Genomic DNA, 18,163 nt, shown 5'->3' on the forward strand with positions numbered 1-18,163 from the left:
ATTGTACACTTTAAGATAATTTAAATGGTGAACTTAATGTTACGTTAACCTTACCTCAGTTTATAAAAATTAGTTCTACCTTTGCACTTCTCTTTTACCACCAATGAAACTGTCATCATTCTGATCTTGAGTCCTTAAAAATTTTTTAACAATTTTTTTTTTTTTTTTTAAGTAGGATCCAAGCCCAGTGCAGAGTTCAACATGGGGCTTGAACTCACAACCCCGAGATCAACATCTCAGCCAAGATTAAGTCAGATGCTTAACCAACTAAGCCACCAAAGCACCCCCTCTTAAAAGTTCTTTTCAGTGTTTCCCTCTTTTACTTATAGCTAATCAATTCCCCAGTCCTACCAGTCCTATCATCTTCCTTCAAAATATTTCCTACAACAACCCTTCATTTTCCATTCACTGTTTATTTGTTCAGGCCCTTAAAACCTCATGCCCATAGTAGATTTACTTTGTAAAATTCACTTTATACTCAGCCTCAGAGCATCCGGATCTGATTTCATCCATTTAACACAGAACCAACAAATTAATAATGTCCTAAAACTCTCCACCAATCCATGCAGAGCTGCGTTATCCTAGAAGCTTCCAGAATGCAGTGAGGTACAGAACAGGCCAAATGTTCTAGGAACTGGCACTTCCACCAGTGGTTGGTGCTGCCAGGCTACTCCTATGCTATCTAGCCCAAGAAAAGAACATGCAATCCTGAGATTACAAGGCTGAGGATGGACTGAGGGAAGACCAAGGCATCATATCCTACAAAATTAATATACAGCATCTGGCACCCAGTAAGTATTACAATGAATGAAATGAACTTTTTGAGACTCAATTCCCTCATCTGTAAAGGACAGATGATAATACCACCCATCTCAAAGAAGCATTTTTCTGAGGATGAAATATGATCTATGAATATACTTTGTAATCTCTCAAATACTAGAATAAAAGATTAGAAAGACATCTCTTGTGTTACAACTTCTCAAACATAAATACCAACAATGTAGTGTCAAAAAAGTAGGGCCAATTTTCTTATTTACTTTTTTTCTATTCAATAAAATTGAGAGGTCTATTATTATTTTTACCCATGGACCTTAATAAAGCCATTTTGTTGATTAGGGCCTTTCTATCAGTAGTCAGCAATCCTTGTATAAAGTCAGATAATCTTAAATGCTGACTGGGAAAAGCAAAATGAGTAAACAAAGCAGGAGATACAGATTACCTACATCTAAAACACTCAGACCCCTCCCAAGCCCTTCAGGTTTTGCTTCTCAAACTTGCCAAAGGAACAATTACGCACAAAATAAGGAACACACAGGGGTAGAGCCTAGAAGCAAGGAGAAGATTATTTCATAGACTAATGATCTTTGCTTTGGTTAACAGCCCTCAAATGAAAGTCATTCAAGCAGTTGTCATGCTGAAGAAATCCCAAACCTAGCAAAAAAAGAAAAAAAAGTTATGTGTTTGATTAACGTCTAATGATGAAATCTTAGAGGTCCACAAACCCCAACCTCAGAAATTTAAGATATATTAATTTACTTAAAAATTACTATAAACCCATTATATATTAAAATAAATAGTTGTGTGAAAAATATTTTCCAAAACAAAAAATTTAGAGCGGCATTGTTTTATATTATTGCAAAACCCATTAATAGCTGTCTTAATAAAGACAGCTGTATTCTCTTATCTGCTTCTACATTTAATCTGTTGCATTACATTGTTCTATTGAAATGAAGAAAACCCAGCCTCACAAGGTAGGTAGGTAGTAAAGGGAGGATCTTATAGAACCCCTGAAAGCACCTCAAGTCCCCAAGACCACAGCCAGAGAACCGCTACACTACATAAATCAATTCAAAGCCTTTGTTTAAAAAGGCGAGCTAAATTACTATCCTGGCTATACTGGCTGGTCAAAAATTTTGTATATACCAATCCAAAGAGTAAAATAGTAACTTTATTTTTTTTTAAGATTTTATTTATTTATTTGAGAGAGAGAGAATGAGAGATAGAGAGCACGAGAGGGAAGAGGGTCAGAGGGAGAAACAGACTCCCTGCTGAGCAGGGAGCCCGATGTGGGACTCGATCCTGGGACTCCAGGATCATGACCTGAGCCGAAGGCAGTCGCTTAACCAACTGAGCCACCCAGGCGCCCTAAAATAGTAACTTTAAACAGGGAGTATTCACGTGAATAGTACAACTCTAAGAAAAAGCATTTATCAAGCAGAGTGTAAAGCAAAACATGTACCATTCCAAAAACTCACACTGTGCTCATCATGATGTACTAAACCAAAAAAGCAGAAATGTTTGCAATAAAAAATATTTTTTGTTTAATCCAGTTCACCAAAAAGCCTAAATATTACACCTTGATCCTACAGGGTTTCAGTTAATCATTTTTTTACTGCAGATGAGCTCTGAAGGTAAAGTTGGGAAGGGAAGAAAAAATGGTAACAACAAAAATATTTTGGAACAGAAACCTCAAGGGATAACTTTCTAAGTACTACCTACATTCATTAGAGATGAGTGGAAACAGCTGAAAAAACTATCATGTTACTAGATGGAGAGGCAGGGAGGCTTAATATGTGTGTTGGAAAGGGGTGGAACTCTATCTAATGGTCCAAATTAACCATTAACTTTCAATATACTATCAGAATCCATAGAAACAATTTTAGTTTTTTCTTTCTTGAGTAGTTCTAGTTGTAAAGATTGACATTTTATGGCTTTTATTGTTTCCTAGAAATCTTCAAACATCTTATTACTTTTAAATAGAATAAAACTCATTGTATTTTACAATTACTATGTAAGCTTATAGATTCCTTTTATAAATCTAAGATGCATTATGTGATTTCAGTGATTTTGTTTTTCCTACCTCTTAAAATATTTTGCTAATTCCATCATCCTAGGTATTACTTCACCACTGCTAAACAAATATTCCCAACTATGCTTACCAAAAAGAATCAAAATAATAAGAAAACATAAGAATGATTTAATTGCCTAGAAGGATAATGCAACAATGAAATAAATCATCACTATGCATTATCTTTCACTTTTCTTATCTTTCAGTTTTCTTATTGTTTTGCACAAAATATTGCATCAATTTCAAAAACATATGATTGAAGACATCCTTGCAGTCTGCAAAAGAAAAAACTTTACTTCTACCCTTTTATGTTGCAGTACCTGGCAACCTGGGGATTAAACTAACAAAAAACAGATTAACAGGAGGAAAAGCACATAATTTTTATTAATATTTATATACACGGGAATTCACAAAAAAGAAGTCAGTCTCAAAGCAGTGGTCAGATTCAAGGTCTTATATACCATTTTAACAAAGGAAAGGGGGTTAGGGCTTTGAGAGACAATAAATCATGGAGAAGTAACTAGAAAATACACGGGAGAACTAATGGAAGATAAGGGTTATTCTCATTAGGTCTGTTTATGCAAACTCATCTTGGTATTAACTCTCCATCTCAAGTAGTAAGAATCACTCTTCCTTTCCTACCACAAGGCAGAAAAAATATCTTCACAAAGGGATATTTATGACTGGCTTTCAGGCAGATAACAGGAGGACAGAAAACAGTTTTTGTTTCTGTTAATTCTAAATTGCAGTCCACTCAAAATAATCCTTAGGTCAAAGTGGCATATGCTAGTGCAGAATATCCTGATCTACTTCATCTGTCTTCAGTTTTCACCGAATATAGTTAAGAACTCAGAACTTTTATTTTCTGCCCATTATGGAACAGAAGAAAACTGGCAGAGGTCACATTTCACAATTATCAGATGAATCTAAAAATGAATGCAAAGATAGACAGCAAACACCTTAGACTCTAATGATGAAATGTGGGAAATCTCAGACTGAATCTTCAGAGGAGAGTAACTTGATACAGTTCATAAATGGACAAGTGTTGAATGCAGGAATATACGAAGGTGACTAGAAGGAAATAGATGATGTGGAAATTTTTAAAATTCATTGGATTGGTTATGCTAATTGGTATCTACAAATCTAGAACTGAAAATATCTTGCAATTATGAAGCAAAGAAGATGGCCAGCCTCCCTTCAACAAAATTAAGAGCCCTCAAAGCTTCAAAAAATTCTTTAAGTAATGCATCTAATGATGCACATGCAAAAAAGCCCCGGAATGATAAGCTAGAACTTATCAGAAGTATTTTAAATCTCAAAACAGCATTTACAAGATGGATGGTTCCAGGTTCACATGACAGCTGATAAGTAGTCGCATTCAGACAGTGTTGCCCATTTCAGGTACATATACCTTCAAAACCTGGAAAATGTACATAAAAATCTGGGCAACATGGGACAGTGAAACATCCTAAGCTTGAAAGATGTAAATCTACACAGAGCATCAGAAAAGGAATAGGAGCAGAACCAAGATTAATACAAAAATTACAAGAATGGGCAAAAGAATTTAAAATTTCTGTCAGAAAGACAGCTTGTGACAAAATTTTTTAAGTGTAGAACTGGCTTAGTATTACCCAGCAAGAAATTTTCTTGATTTGGCAATATCAGGAAGAATAGGGTTGAACTTCTATGGGTTTTCACACATGGGAAGCAAGAAAAGTCAATTGCACATAATCTGGACTTCATACATATTTGATGATTCTTACTGTCCTAAGAAAAACTAGTTTTTCTTCTCAGCTCAACGCATTCTCAAGCATAAATGAATTTCAAAAACCCTTGCTGGGGCACCTGGGTGGCTCAGTCGGCTGAGCAACCAGCTCTTGATTTCGGCTCAGGTCAAGAGATCAGGGTCCTGGGATCAAGCCCCGTTCTTAGCAGGGAATCTGCTTGAGGATTCTTTCTCTCCCTCTCCCCCCACTCACGCACTCTCCCTCTAAAAATAAATAAATCTTTAAAAAAAAAACCTTGCATAAATTAACATGAAGAGAGCCATATTATAAAATGAGACTACAGGAGAGGTAGATACACTCATTAAGAGGGTCAGAATCTATACTTGCAAAGGAATGACTTGAAAATGATGAACTATGATTGATAATAGTGCAGATAACTCTTTTCAGTGTATGGGAAAAGCTTCAATTACCAAGAACCTTCCTCATGCAACTAAGAAAAGAACTTGCAGGAACTAGGAAGAGAATTTTGTCTAACCCTTCAACCACAACGTTTTTTTGCACAGATTCTCAAAATGGGAAGACTAAAGGAAGATGTTCTTTGCGTGCATATAAAAACTAAAAACGTGTGCATATTCACTGTAGGGGTGGTATGCAATTAGATGCATGATATGTATTTGTTTTTCATGTCTCAAGATACATACAAAGAGACTATGTTTAAATTCTAATTAAAAGCTCTAATGAGTTGTTTTATATTATCCCTTTATTCTTCTATAAATTATATAATGAAAATTATATAAAATAATTTAAAATGTAAAAAAAATGAAACAGTTCCTTTAAATCCAGATGGTGAATAGCAGTAGCTATTTTTCCTGGTATAAAGATAGTTAAGAGTCCTTAAAAGAAAATTGCTTTGTAGAAATGAATAGAAATTCCAAACACACGTTTGATACAAATTACCAAGTAAATCATTATTTATATCTTTAAAATAACCTGACTGAAAAATCAGATTTTTTGAGTCTTTTGAAGCAGGAAAAGATAAACTATCCAGGATTATATACTTAATTAGTGAACATGTCATAAATATATCTCAACTTTCAAAAGTTACTTTTGAAGTGTAACGAAATGTTGTCAATAATCTCCAACTTCCTGTCACCTAAAACTATAGTTTACTTTCTATTTACCAGAATTGTGATTCCATTCAGATACATCCCCTGTTGAATTTGTACAGACAAAAAAAAATCTTGGTATGGTTCTAAATGTTCTCTTGAATAAATAAAGCAAGTGTGGGAGAGGAGTGTACAAAAATTATCTATTCCTTTTCTTTGCCTTCCTCTCCCCTACTAAAAAAGCCAATTCTGAATAGGAAAACACTGGACTAAAGAAGCAAGACTGGAATAGACAGCTTTAACTGGTACGAATGGGTTGAAGTGGAGATGCTGAGATTTGTAGTTCTCCAACATTTAACTCCCTCAGAACTTTCCTATTAATCACAGCTCGTTACCACTACAAGGACCCTAAGCAAACTTTCAAAGAAGGCAGTCTTTGACAACTACCTTCTAAGCCTCCTCTCCCCTAACCAGCCTAGGCTCTGATGCCAACGGGTAGCAGCAACTCCAAGTTCCCTAAACTAAGTTGGTCCTATCCTCCAAAACTGCTCCTTTCCTTCACCCCCAAACACCCATTTCTAGAGGACTGCTCCCAATGATCTCATTATCAGATTACTGCAGGTAAATTCATACCAATACTAATGCCAAAATATCACTCCCTACATTACTTGCTAATTGCAAAAGAAAAAGCTTAGCGTGCAAAGATAGTCTGTCACCATTTTATTGGCGAGATCAAATTTAGGATTACTAATAGGATAACAGATAACCCTCCTTTATGTTCCTTCTGATGCTGTATAATGTTAGGTACACTGCATGACTTAAGTATTCTTGCCAAAAATATTCAGCCTGATCTACACAAGCCTTCAGATCTAACTTCAAGTTTACAGAAAATACAGGGGATAGAAGGTACAATTTAAACCTAATGAAGAGGAAACTTAGTAAAATACAGAATGTGGGTTATTCTACAAGACTACTGGTAGCCTGGTCTCTACAAAAGGTCAATGTCATCCCCAAAAAAAAGAGAGCGAGCGAGAGAGGGAACTACACTAAATTAGAAGAAACTAACAGAAGCAAATGTAATGCATGATTGGATACTGGTTCCAAAATAAGTGACTAAAAAGGACATTTTCGGGACAATGGGGAAAATGTGAATACATACTACATACCTATATTAGACTGTAGAGATTATTCTTAAGTATGATTACAGTATTGTAAAAGTATTATACAGAAAATTGGTCTTATTCTTATGACATCCATATAGACACATCGATAGGACTTAGATGTGAACTGTCGTATCTGCAATGTGCTCTGAAAATGTTCACCAAAAATCATGGAAGATAGGCAGATAAAGGAAATGTGGCAAAATGGCAAGACTTTAAAAAACTAGGTGGTACATATAATGTCCAAAATGGGCTATTCTTCAACTTTTCAATACGTTCGGGGAAAAAAAAATAACATGAAAACTTCAGCAATAAAAAGTTGAAAAGCTAAAAGTAAACTCTTAAAAACAAAAATGTAAAAGGAGCAGCTGAATAGTATTTCTTAAATTTGTAGGTGAGCCTCCTTGCTTCTCCTGTCACCTTATTTGCACACACACAAAAAAATGAAATATAGAGAATTGAGCACGGAATGAGGAATCAAAAGACCTAAGTTTCTAGAAATGGTTCTATCACTTCCTAGCCATAACCTCATTAAAGACGTCTCCCTGAGGCTCTTTCCTCATCTTTTCAAACAGTTCCATAACACACACCAACGCAAAAGGGGTCTTGAGGTACAAATCAAGCATATCAATGACAGATACAAAGGCAAGATACAATTATAACGGTATTTGTACTGATGTTTTAAAACGTCAAGAGCATACAGCCCTAACAATTCTCTAAGCAAACCAGTGCCTTCAATGGCACAGCTAGTTTCCACTTCTTAGACAGCCTGAGTTGTCACTAATCCCCCAAGGCAGGACTTAGCACAAATGCTAAGAGGTGGCTTTTGTACTTTAAAAACTCTCCTCCTAGGTTTCCAATTTTATGTCTAATGGCACTAAAAGACGTCAAATTCTTAAGACCCAGTCCAAATCTGAAAACAATAAAGTTTAAGTTCACAGAATTTTAAAAAAACAAATCTTTGCAAACAAAGAAAACCCCTTGGACCAAGGTCTTCCCGTGCTTGCAGAAGCGGGTTCACTTTGACGTTTCTCCTCTCTAGCAGATTTCTCCTTAAAAGCCTTCAAACTTGAGCTAAGTTGGGAGGAACTCCCTCCATCTCTAGAGCAGGATAAAACCTCAGAGTGAGCTCATTCTTTCCGTCTCAGTAAGTAAAACCTGAAAGCTCGGTCAGTAAATTGTGTATCCAACTCCACGTTTCTCCTCAGGGCCCTTCTGTAGACAATAACGGGACTTCTAGGGCAGAGCAGGGAAGTCCCTTTGACAAGAATGAGGGTGTGAGCGTGGGATGACTCGTCACCTGGGCGGGGGGTGGGAGGGGGAGACAAGGGCCCTCGGGCCCGGGATGCCCGAAAGTTCTGAACCCCCTTCGGTCTCCGGCTACCATGAAGACACTCCGGGGAGCGCTGTTGTTTGGAAGCATGGGTCCCTGCCAAATATCGGCACAAAATGTACGGCGGACCGAAGGGAGTAGCAGAGAGAAAAGCCAAACCCAGGCTGGGGCAAACAGGCGCAAGGCCCTGGGAGGCAAGGTGGAGAAGGTGGAGGAGGTGGAGGAGGCGGAGGAGGCGGAGGAGGTGGAGGAGGCGGAGGAGGCGGAGGCGGCGGAGGAGGAGACGGAAGAAGAGGCGGCAGCGGCCTGCGCGGCTCCGGCCTGCCGCACCGAGCCGTCTGCCGCGTCGCGCCGGGATCCCTCCCCCGCCGGGGCCGGCGCAAAATGGCGGTCCGGCCGCCGCCGCGCAGCCGGTCCACTCCCCCGCGCCCTGGGCGCTCTCGGCAAAGCGCGCCGGCCTCGACACCCCCGGCCCAGCGCCCCCGGAGTGAGGCGGCGCAGGCCGCGCGGGAGGGCCTCTGCCTGCTGCAGCGCGGGGCGGGCGGGGGCGGGGGGCGCTTACCGTGAGCGGAGCGGATCGGCCTGACTGGGGCCCTGAGGAGGAGGAGAAAGAGGAGGAGGAAAAGGAGGAGCACGAAAAACTACACAGCGGCGACGGCGGCGGCTCCCATTGCGGAGCAGCAGCTGAGCCGTGGGAAGGGGGGGTGGTTTTCGTGGAGCCGGCGCGCTGCCTCATGGGTAGGCTCCGGGTCAGCCTCCGCGCGTCCGGGCTCCCTTTCTTCTCGCCGACGCGGGAGGCGAGCGCGGGCATGTGCGTCGCGTCACAGGCCTTCGAAGGCCGCGGCGCCCCGCCACGCGCAGGCTGCTGGCGAGGGCTAGGGCCCGGGCCTGGCGAGGCTGTGGGTGGCCACCTGCTTCCAGGCCCGTCCGGGGCAGCGATCCCGAAGTCGGGGCTGCACCTCAGCCGAAGGCGTGGGAACGTGAGTTCCGGGTCCTCCCTGTGTGTAACAGACAGTTCTCCGCAGGCTTGGAGAGTAAGAAGGTCTAGGAAGAGAGGCGCCATTACAAAGAAATACTGTGCCTGTGAGGGGCGAAGACATAAGCCAGAGGACAAGTAGAGTCGGTTTCTTTTAATAATTGGCTAATCTTCCCATATTTGTTTCAAACATTCGATGTTGCTTGTGTCTCCTTTAATTCCTAACTCTGACATATGGATCCCTGTAATAACTTTAAAGAAAAGTTAAAATAAATGCATTTACGAGAACACTTAGCAAGATACTGCTTGCATAAATAACTTGCTACACCTTATATTCTGATCTGTAAGGGAAGTTTCCTCTCCCAGTTGTCCTCACAAGATCAGTCTTGCTTCCTTAGATCCTTAACACACACACCAATCATTGCACAAACTCATCACTGAATTGAACTAATTCCTATTTGAATTAGTTTCTTCTTTCTCATCCAGACAGCCCCCAGCTTTTCTATGGTGTTTAGCATTACAGTCACTTCCTTATTGGTTTACCACCCCCAGATCGATCTTACCAAAAGACCACTTAAATTATCCCTAGACCTGGAATGGCTACAAGTAACCATGACCTGCTCCGCCCCAACTGTGCCAGAGATGGTCTATCCAGCTTTCTCTTTCTTGCTGGCCCTGAAAGTAAGCTTTACAGGAAAAGAGAATAATCAAAATAACAAACTGGAAATCTAGAAGTTCAAAAATCTGGCCGTATTCTTAAGTCATTATAGTTCAGATATAGTTCTAATGGTTTGCAAAGCATGTTATGGTAATGAAAATGAACCGAAGATTTCACTCTGTGTTCTATAGTTTGGTCCCAGGTGTAGAGACAGAAACTTACGTTAGACCGTAGAGCTAATTTAAATCAAGGGGATAATTAATGCCAACCAAACTTACTAGAGACTGATGTACAAACCGAAATTCAAATTTATTCCTTTTTTTTTCTTTCTTTCATGAAAAGCATCTGCCTCGAAGACCAGAAAACTCGGGTTGACACATTTTCACTCAAAGGAAACATTTACATGAGAAGCCAAATTATAAAAGACTTCCAATGAGTATGAAATCAACACACATGAAGTAATTTAGATGACTTTTTTGATGACTCCATCCTTAAAACTCCTTCCATGGCTTGTAGAATATAACTCTCTTGGCTCTCTTGACTTCCTATCCACACTTTCCTATCATTTTTTAAGAGTTTCTCTTCCTCTGACTTGTCAATTTTCTGCCCCTTAACATTCTGTACCTACTTTTTAAGTATCCTCACAGTACTTATTCTCCTTAAGTGAGATCATGCTCCACACCCTTCCCTGACTGTAATGAATATAGGTGATTGCCCATTAGAATTACCCATACCTCCCTTTGAACCAGTTTTTGTTTCAGAAACCAATCAGAGTGAAGCCCAGGATTTTTGTTTGTGGGAAAAAGAGAAGTTCTTTCTCTGGATGATATGGCACTGGCATTAGAATGTGAATACTGGAAGAGCTACAACTTTTTTTTTTTACTAAGGAGAGCCAACTGATAATAAAGCTAACAGGTGGAGGAGGAAGGGCTGGGTCAATCAATCATAAGGAAAGGAAGACAATCTCTGAGAGCATCATAAGCCTCCAAATGAAACCCATTCTAAACCCTGTGCTACCTCTAGACGTCTCTGTTATATGAGTGAATAAATTCCCTTTTCTGTTTAAGCTGAAGGGGTCCAGAATAAGCCTCTGTGACATAAAAATTATTTTTAGGCTGAAGGCATCTGAGTTTCTGAAATCTCTTATCTACCTAAAAGCAGAGCCTCCCAAAAGAGCTCAATTGTCATAAATGTTCTCCCAGGGAGCAACCACGGAAGATTGGCTCTTATCACCAGAGACAATGAGAATTGTCACCACACCTAAAGAGTCATTGTCACAAAACTATCATATCTCCCATCTATTCTCCAAAGGTCCCATTTATCTTTCCTAAATGTCATTGTTTTCCCATAAGTGCACTCTTTCCCCCACCCCCCCTTCCAAGAAGTCATTTGTTTTCATATAAGTGCCCTCTCCCCTCCCCTTCACCTATTAAAATGGTATATAAGCCCCAAATTCTAACCACTCCTTTGAGTCACATTTCTTGGTAAACTCCTTTACCTTGTATATGATTAAAATCTGTCTTTTCTCTTGCTAACCTGTCCTTTTGTCAGTTTAATTCACAAGCCCCCAAAAAGTAAATCTAAGAGGGTAGAGAAAAGTTCTCCTCCCTGACAAAACCAATTTAAGTTGGGTTTTCTGTTTATTTACAAGTGAAAGCATCCTAACTGTGGTGGAGACAATGATAAATACTCACCATCTTACTTTCCTCTTGCAGACCCAGGAAACCCACATTTCCTAGTTCCTTTACTTCTATATCAGGCCATATGACTGTATTTGGCCAGTGCAAGGTAGGCGGTGATTTCCCAATCTAAGCCTGACCCTTAAAACCTCCAGTGATTTATAGTTCCTTTCTGTTTTTCACATTTCAGTCAGTCGGATATGGAAAATTCTGAGGAGCCAGGGGATGGCAGTAACATCAGATGGAAGGACCACAGGTCTTAATAACTGCACAAGAGCACATCTACTACACTGATCTTCATTGTACTGATTAGAGCAAAACATAAACCTTTACTGAGTTATGACTGAGATTTGAGGGTTGTTTGTCACTAAATCATTAACCCTGATTAATAGAAATGGCCTACTGTAACAAAAAATCCAAAATATATAGCATTAGTTTAGCATAGCAGTCAGGTGGGAATTAAGGAACCATGTAGTAGGCTAGATAACCAAAGATCCATATTAGGCAGTGGCTAAACTGTTGTCTACAATACCTTAGAAGGCAGATCAGTACAAGTACATATTTTCTAGCTCTAAGGGAAGAGTTCAGAAAATATTAATGGTAGATGTTGGTGGTTTTTTTATATGATTTGTAAAATACTACCAGAAAGAGATTAGCATGGAACAGAATTAACCAGTTTACCAAAAAAATGAAAGAAAATAGAGAGAATCCAGCATTTGGGCGGCCTTGCAGAGTTTGAAAACACAAGACTTCTAGATTGCAAAGAGAAAGAGCTATATTTTAAAAGGCTTTGAGCAAGGAAGCCTCAGTAGGATTTGAACAGAATGACTCAGCCTTTAGGAAAAAATCAGATTACACATGTTGTTTCAGATAGTATTGTTTCAGATAGCCTCAAAGAAGCAGCTACTATTTTTTCCCCAGCTTTATTGAGGTGTAACTGACAAAATTGTATAAAAGTATACATGATGATTTGATATACATATCCATTGTGAAATGAATACCACAAAGGTTAATTACCACATCCATCCCCTCAAATAGTTACAGTCACTTTGTGTGTGTGTGGGAGACAGCTTAAAATCTACTCTCTTAGCAAATATCAAGTATACAATACAGTATTAGGCTATACATTAGATCCCCAGAACATATCTTATAATTGAAGAAGCAGCTATTAAATTGAGAAAGAGAATTGATTAAGTAGAGAAATAAGGCAGCTTTTAGAACCATGTCCCCCGGGCGGGGCGGGGGGCGGATATTGTTGGTGCTTCAACCATTACTTTTGGTTATCTATCCACCTTTTTTCGGTGCTCCCCTTTGCCGCAAGGTCCACTATGCCTTTACTTCCAATAGCCAGGATCTGCAGCTCTTTTTCAGGGGACTACCCTTAGGCTATTAGAGCCACTTTGCCTGCCTTCACAGAGACTGAAAGTACCTGGGAATTTATATGCCCGTAAGACCAGCTCTTAACCAAGGACTGATAAATGCAGGAGTGTGGAAGCCCTAACTTCCTTGTCCTGGGTGAGAACAACTTTGAGGCATGACTTACACTCCAGAATTCCCCTGTAGGACCAGGCTGAAGCAACCTTCTGTAGGATTTTGTCTAATGTACCCCTGCTGATGTGCATGTTAAGCTATTCTGCCAGCTCCAAAGCAACCCTTCTTACCTCATCTTTTGGGATGCTGGGGGCCAGGATTCTACAGAGCCATTCTGGGCTTTGCCAGCTGTTCCCGGTTACGTTTCGCCAATAGAGGGCCCTAGAGGGAGCCTGCAAGGCTAAAGGAGGAAGAAGGGCCTTGCCCCTTCCTGTTTACTTTACTTTATGTTTCTGTCTTTATGAATCCAGCAACAGTGACAACGGGTTCCTGCAGCAAAGGCTGAATCTACTTTACAGTTTTCCCAACGCTTGCAGAACTAGTCTCATTGTACCCCCACAGAGATATCAACACCTGCTACCATCACCCACTCCTCAGTAGTCTGGGTCCCAGCTCTATGGTACCTCTGCTCCAAGCACAGAGACTCTAGCGCCAGGTGAGCAGTGCCCCTTTCTCAGAGGTCTGAGTTTCAGCTCCATGGGGCCATTCCTCCAAGCTTCTAAGTGTCTGTTATGGACTGCATATATGTGCCCCCCCCCGAACCCACCCCCCACCCCTGCCCAATTCATGTGTTGAAGCCTTTACCCCATTGTGATGGTATCTGGAGACAGGGCCTTTCAGAAGTAACCTTGAGATCTCTTTCTCTCATTCATTCTCTCATTCTCGTTCTTTCTTCTTCTCTCTCTCTCTTTCTCTCTCCCTCTTCCTCCCCCTCTGTCCCTGCTCCCACCCCCCACCCCTCCCCCAGGATACAGCAAGAAGGCTCCTGTCTACAAGCCAAGAATCTCCCCAGACACTGAATCTGCCACAACTTGATCTTGGGACTTCCCAGCCTCCAGACTGTGGGAAAGAAATGTTTATTGTTTAAGCCACCCAGTCTATGGTATTTTTGTTATAGCAGCTCGAACTAAGACACTGTTAGTGATTCAAACCTCTTTGTTCCCTCAGCCCTAGAGGTGGTAGCTGCTTCCTGCAGTCTCCACCTCCATAATATTTAGTGTTATCTTTTTGCCATTAACAATTCTTTATTTTCAATTCTCCTTGTTAAAATAATTAGTATGCTCCCGTCTCCTAACTGGATCCTGAGGGATACACTTGGCTTCCTCTTCTTCCTTGTCTGGCTTTCCCCACTCTCACACAATTTTTTTAATAAGTCATTGTTCACAAATCCTCTTCTTAGGATCTGCTTCTGGGGAATTCAATCTAAAACAGTCTCAGAAAGAACTTTGGGTTCTTAATGGCATATTGAACTGACTGGAAACAAATGGATCAGAAGCCTACTACAATTTTGAGGAAGCTGTATTGTCAAAGTAACCATGCACCTAATCTAAAATCATTTTTAATTGTTAAAGTTGTAAAACCATCTCTGGTTGGCCCCAGCCTCTCCAAGTATGAAACCTCTATAATCTCCAGGAGAGTAAAGTCTCATTCAGATATGGCCATAGAAGATTATAAACAAGGAAAACTTTCCCAAGGGTAGACCCAGAGGAAATGGAGAAAGAGAGTAACGTGGTTAACTTGACGTGTTGACTTGACTGGGCTAAGGGATGTCCAGAGAGCTGGTGAAACATTATTTCTGTCTATGAGAGTGTTTCCAAAAGAGAGAAGCATTTTAATCAGTAGACTCAGTAAAGAAGATTGCCTTCACCAATGTGCGTGGGCATCATACAACCTGTTGAGGGCCTAAATGGAACAAAAAAGACAGAGGGAGAGTGAATTTACTCTCTCTGCTTGAGCTAGGATGTCCACCTTCTCCTACCCTCGGATATCAGCACTCTTGGTTCTTGGGCCTTTGGACTCAGATCAGGACTTACACCATCAGCTCCCCTCATCCTCAGCCTTCAGATTTGTACCGAATACACCACTGGCTTTTTGGTTCTCTAGCTAGGTATAGATACAGATACAGATATATAGAAATGAAGAGGGCGCCTGGGTGGCTCAGTCGGTTAAGTGTCTGCCTTCAGCTCAGGTCATGATCCCAGGGTCCTGGGATTGAGCCCCACATTGTGCTTCCCGCTCAGCAGGGAGTCTGCTTCTCCCTCTCCCTCTGCCACTCCCCCTGCTTGTGTGTGCTCTCTCTCTCTCTGCCAAATAAATAAATAATTTTTTTTAAAAAATGAAGATACATATCTATATCTATTTACCACCTATTGGTAGTTTCTCTGGAAAACCCTAATATAGAGAGTATCTCACCAAAAGAAGAATTAGAGGTTTAACACCTAACCAAGGAAACTTCTTCACCCCTGGTGTAAAGGGCCTTCAAAATGTCTTGTAGGCAGGATTTCGAATTGCTATGAAGCTGTAACTGCCATGTCTCACATTCTGCTACTTTCCTACCAAGAGTGTCTTTTGCAGCTATCCTTTCACTTCTACCATCCTATATTGGGTGTAAGTCTGGTGGGAGGAGTGGATTGTTTGCCTTTTTAGTTCATAGGTCACGAGACCAAGAAAAGTCACATCCAGATCTGATGAAGAAATCTGTGCCCCATCTGGGACTTTAAGCTAGATGCAATGACTTGATGGAACTTTGGGTTATCTCCCTTGGAAAGAGGTTAGTGTGAGGGAGGAAAAGATAAATGGATATTTGGGACTAGAAAGGTGGATTAAAGACAGAGATAGGGCGCCTGGGTGGCTCAGTCAGTTAAGCGGCTGCCTTCGGCTCAGGTCATGATCCCAGGGTCCTGGGATCGAGCCCCACATTGGGCTCCCTGCTCAGTGAAGAGCCTGCTTCTCCCTCTGCCACTCCCCCTGCTTGTGTTCCCTCTCTTGCTGTCTCTCTCTCTGTCAAATAAATCAATAAAAAATCTTTAAAAAAAAATAAAGATGGAGATAATCACTAACTTTCCTCCTCTGAACATTTCCCATCCCTTTTACGTTCAATTAGCAGCATGTAACTTGTTCAGGCCAGTGGAATGTCATCAGAAGCAATTTACGCCAATGCTACCGAAGTATGGTTCAGAGACCAGTATTGTTCCATGATTTATTTGTTTCTCATCCATAACAAGGTAAGTACAGCAAATGAAAATATTTAGAAACTTTTATAGAAATTAGACATTCTCACAGCATCTTTATTGTCTTTTACAAAAGTAATAGTCTACAACAGATTGGAAAGTTTTTAAAAAGTGGTCCTTTGCTACAGATAGTTTGAGAAGATGTGTGCTAACAACACTTCTAGCCCAGCCTCTAACACCTCTTTACATTCTTCCCAGAACTTTTTGTTCTTCAGTTGGTCATGTGCAGAGATCTACCAGAGTCCTTGAAGCTCTAGGAAACAGTGGAGGTACTAGGTAGAAGTAACCTGGGGTTTCTGAATGATTAATGGAACAGAAACACCCCCCCCAACAAACACATACATATTCACTAGACTATAAGGTGAAAAATAAATTTAATATGTTAAGTCTCTGGGATTTGGGGATTATTTTTTTGAGTATCTAGTATTTTGTTATCCAAATACATTGTTACTGAATTTTTCTATGACATTGACTTTTATCTCTATTTTCATGATTCCTGAATTTATATCTTCAAAGCACACCCCTCTCCAAAGCCTCAGAGCCATATACCTCATCATATACTTGACAATCCCATTTGGACATCCCACAGGACCTAAGAACTCAACATTTCTAACACTTAATCTACTGTGCTCCCCTCTTTTTCTCTATTTTGTTTTGTTCAGCCATATCGGCATCCCTCCAACTGTCCAACCCTGAATCCTAGGAGTAACCCTCAGCTTCTCCTTCTCTAGTGTCCATCATAACCCATCAACCCTATACCAACTTCTGAAGGTTCCACCTTCTTCACAACTTTCCGACCCTTATTACCCTACTCTTGATTTCTAGTTTCTCTATGTCACTTGAGTGACAAAATCTTCTATTGTACACTCCTGCAATTAATTCCCTCCAACATCATAAAACACCCTTCCAAAAAGCAAATCTAAGTATGTAACATCTATGCTTTACAAATATATCCATTTTTTGCATTGTCCTTAAGACAAAACTCATGCTTCTTAACATGGTGTGCTAGATACTATGGATAAACTACTTCAATCTCCATTCCACTCTCCTTCTAATTGGAGATGATAGGAAGCTAATTAAAAGAAAAGACCAAAAAACAACTATATTCTCCATACAGCCTCTGATTTCTATTCCTTTAGCCCTTTTGCTAATATGGCAGTTCCCTGGATTTCATAGCTTTCTATCTGAAATACCTAAAGTGGTTTCTATTTCCTGCACCACCACCTGACCAATTGACATGACATGCAAGCCTTTCCATGATCAAGCCCCAATTTCTCTCACCATCCTAATCTCATAATGCTCTTTCCTGCTGCCACTTCATACATATTCATCCGCACACATTGTAGTTGAGCCATTGTAGATGAGCTGAACTACCTCCTGATCCTCGAAAGTACCATGTTTTCCTTGTTCATGGTACTCCTCTTCAATTTTCTAACTCCTATTGATTCTTTAAGATTCAACTTGAACTTTACCTACTCTGGGAAGCCTTCCCTGATATCTCTGCCCTCATCTGCCAGCTTGTAATAATAAATTTCTCATTCTTTCCTTTGCCACCTAGCATATGAGCCCCTACCTATGTCTGAGACAGTCCCCATTCTTATGGGGCAGAGGCTTCCATCTCTATAGAAATTGAAGATGCCAGCTCCTTGCTTTCCCACTTCACCTGTAGTTAGGGAATGTGCACATGATCTAGGATCTGTCAGTCAGACATGACTACCCAAGATTATGAATCAGAAGTTAATAGCATGGTTTTCTTGAGAACTCTGACAATGTGTAGCAGGAGAGAAGGCACCTAAAACCAGTTTCTAGAGGCCGTAGTGCCAGTAGTTCTAGCAACAGAGGTGTGGGCAGCTTGAGCTGGAGTGTCTGCGCTACTGGCAAGAAAAATAATGTCTTCTCCAGCCTAGTTCTGTGGGATTTTAAAAGTTGTTCTTGGCTGCATGGACTCTGAGACTGATTTTTAAGGCTTCTAAGAGGCTATATACTAATGAATAGCTCCTTAATAGATTCCTTTTATGCTTAAATAAGCCAGAGTCTGTCTGTATGACTTAAAACCAAGAATTTTGATTTATATA

General features: G+C 40.5%; 2 protein-coding genes across 10 annotated transcripts in view; one reads left to right on the forward strand and one right to left on the reverse strand.

Moving 5' to 3' along the window:
* ZNF280D (zinc finger protein 280D) overlaps positions 1-8,898 on the reverse strand; it is a 131,628-nt gene extending 122,730 nt beyond the window's left edge. For 3 of the 9 annotated variants that reach the window (XR_003515561.2, XM_027568947.2, XM_027568948.2), the window contains exon 1: positions 8,737-8,895. The gene's annotated coding sequence lies outside the window, so the exon portion shown is untranslated. Of the gene's footprint in view, positions 1-8,736 lie in introns of all 9 variants that reach the window. The other 6 variants (XM_027568953.1, XM_027568952.1, XM_027568954.2 and 3 more) reach the window with 4 other exon arrangements.
* LOC113909182 overlaps positions 8,559-18,163 on the forward strand; it is a 44,037-nt gene continuing 34,432 nt past the window's right edge. The window contains exons 1-2 of the mRNA XM_027570305.1: positions 8,559-8,661; positions 8,706-9,154. Coding sequence (XP_027426106.1) covers positions 8,559-8,661; positions 8,706-9,154 — 552 coding nt within the window. The remainder of the gene's footprint in view (positions 8,662-8,705; positions 9,155-18,163) is intronic.

Source organism: Zalophus californianus, chromosome 6 (genome assembly GCF_009762305.2).
Source record: "Zalophus californianus isolate mZalCal1 chromosome 6, mZalCal1.pri.v2, whole genome shotgun sequence".
NCBI classification, from domain to species: domain Eukaryota; kingdom Metazoa; phylum Chordata; class Mammalia; order Carnivora; family Otariidae; genus Zalophus; species Zalophus californianus.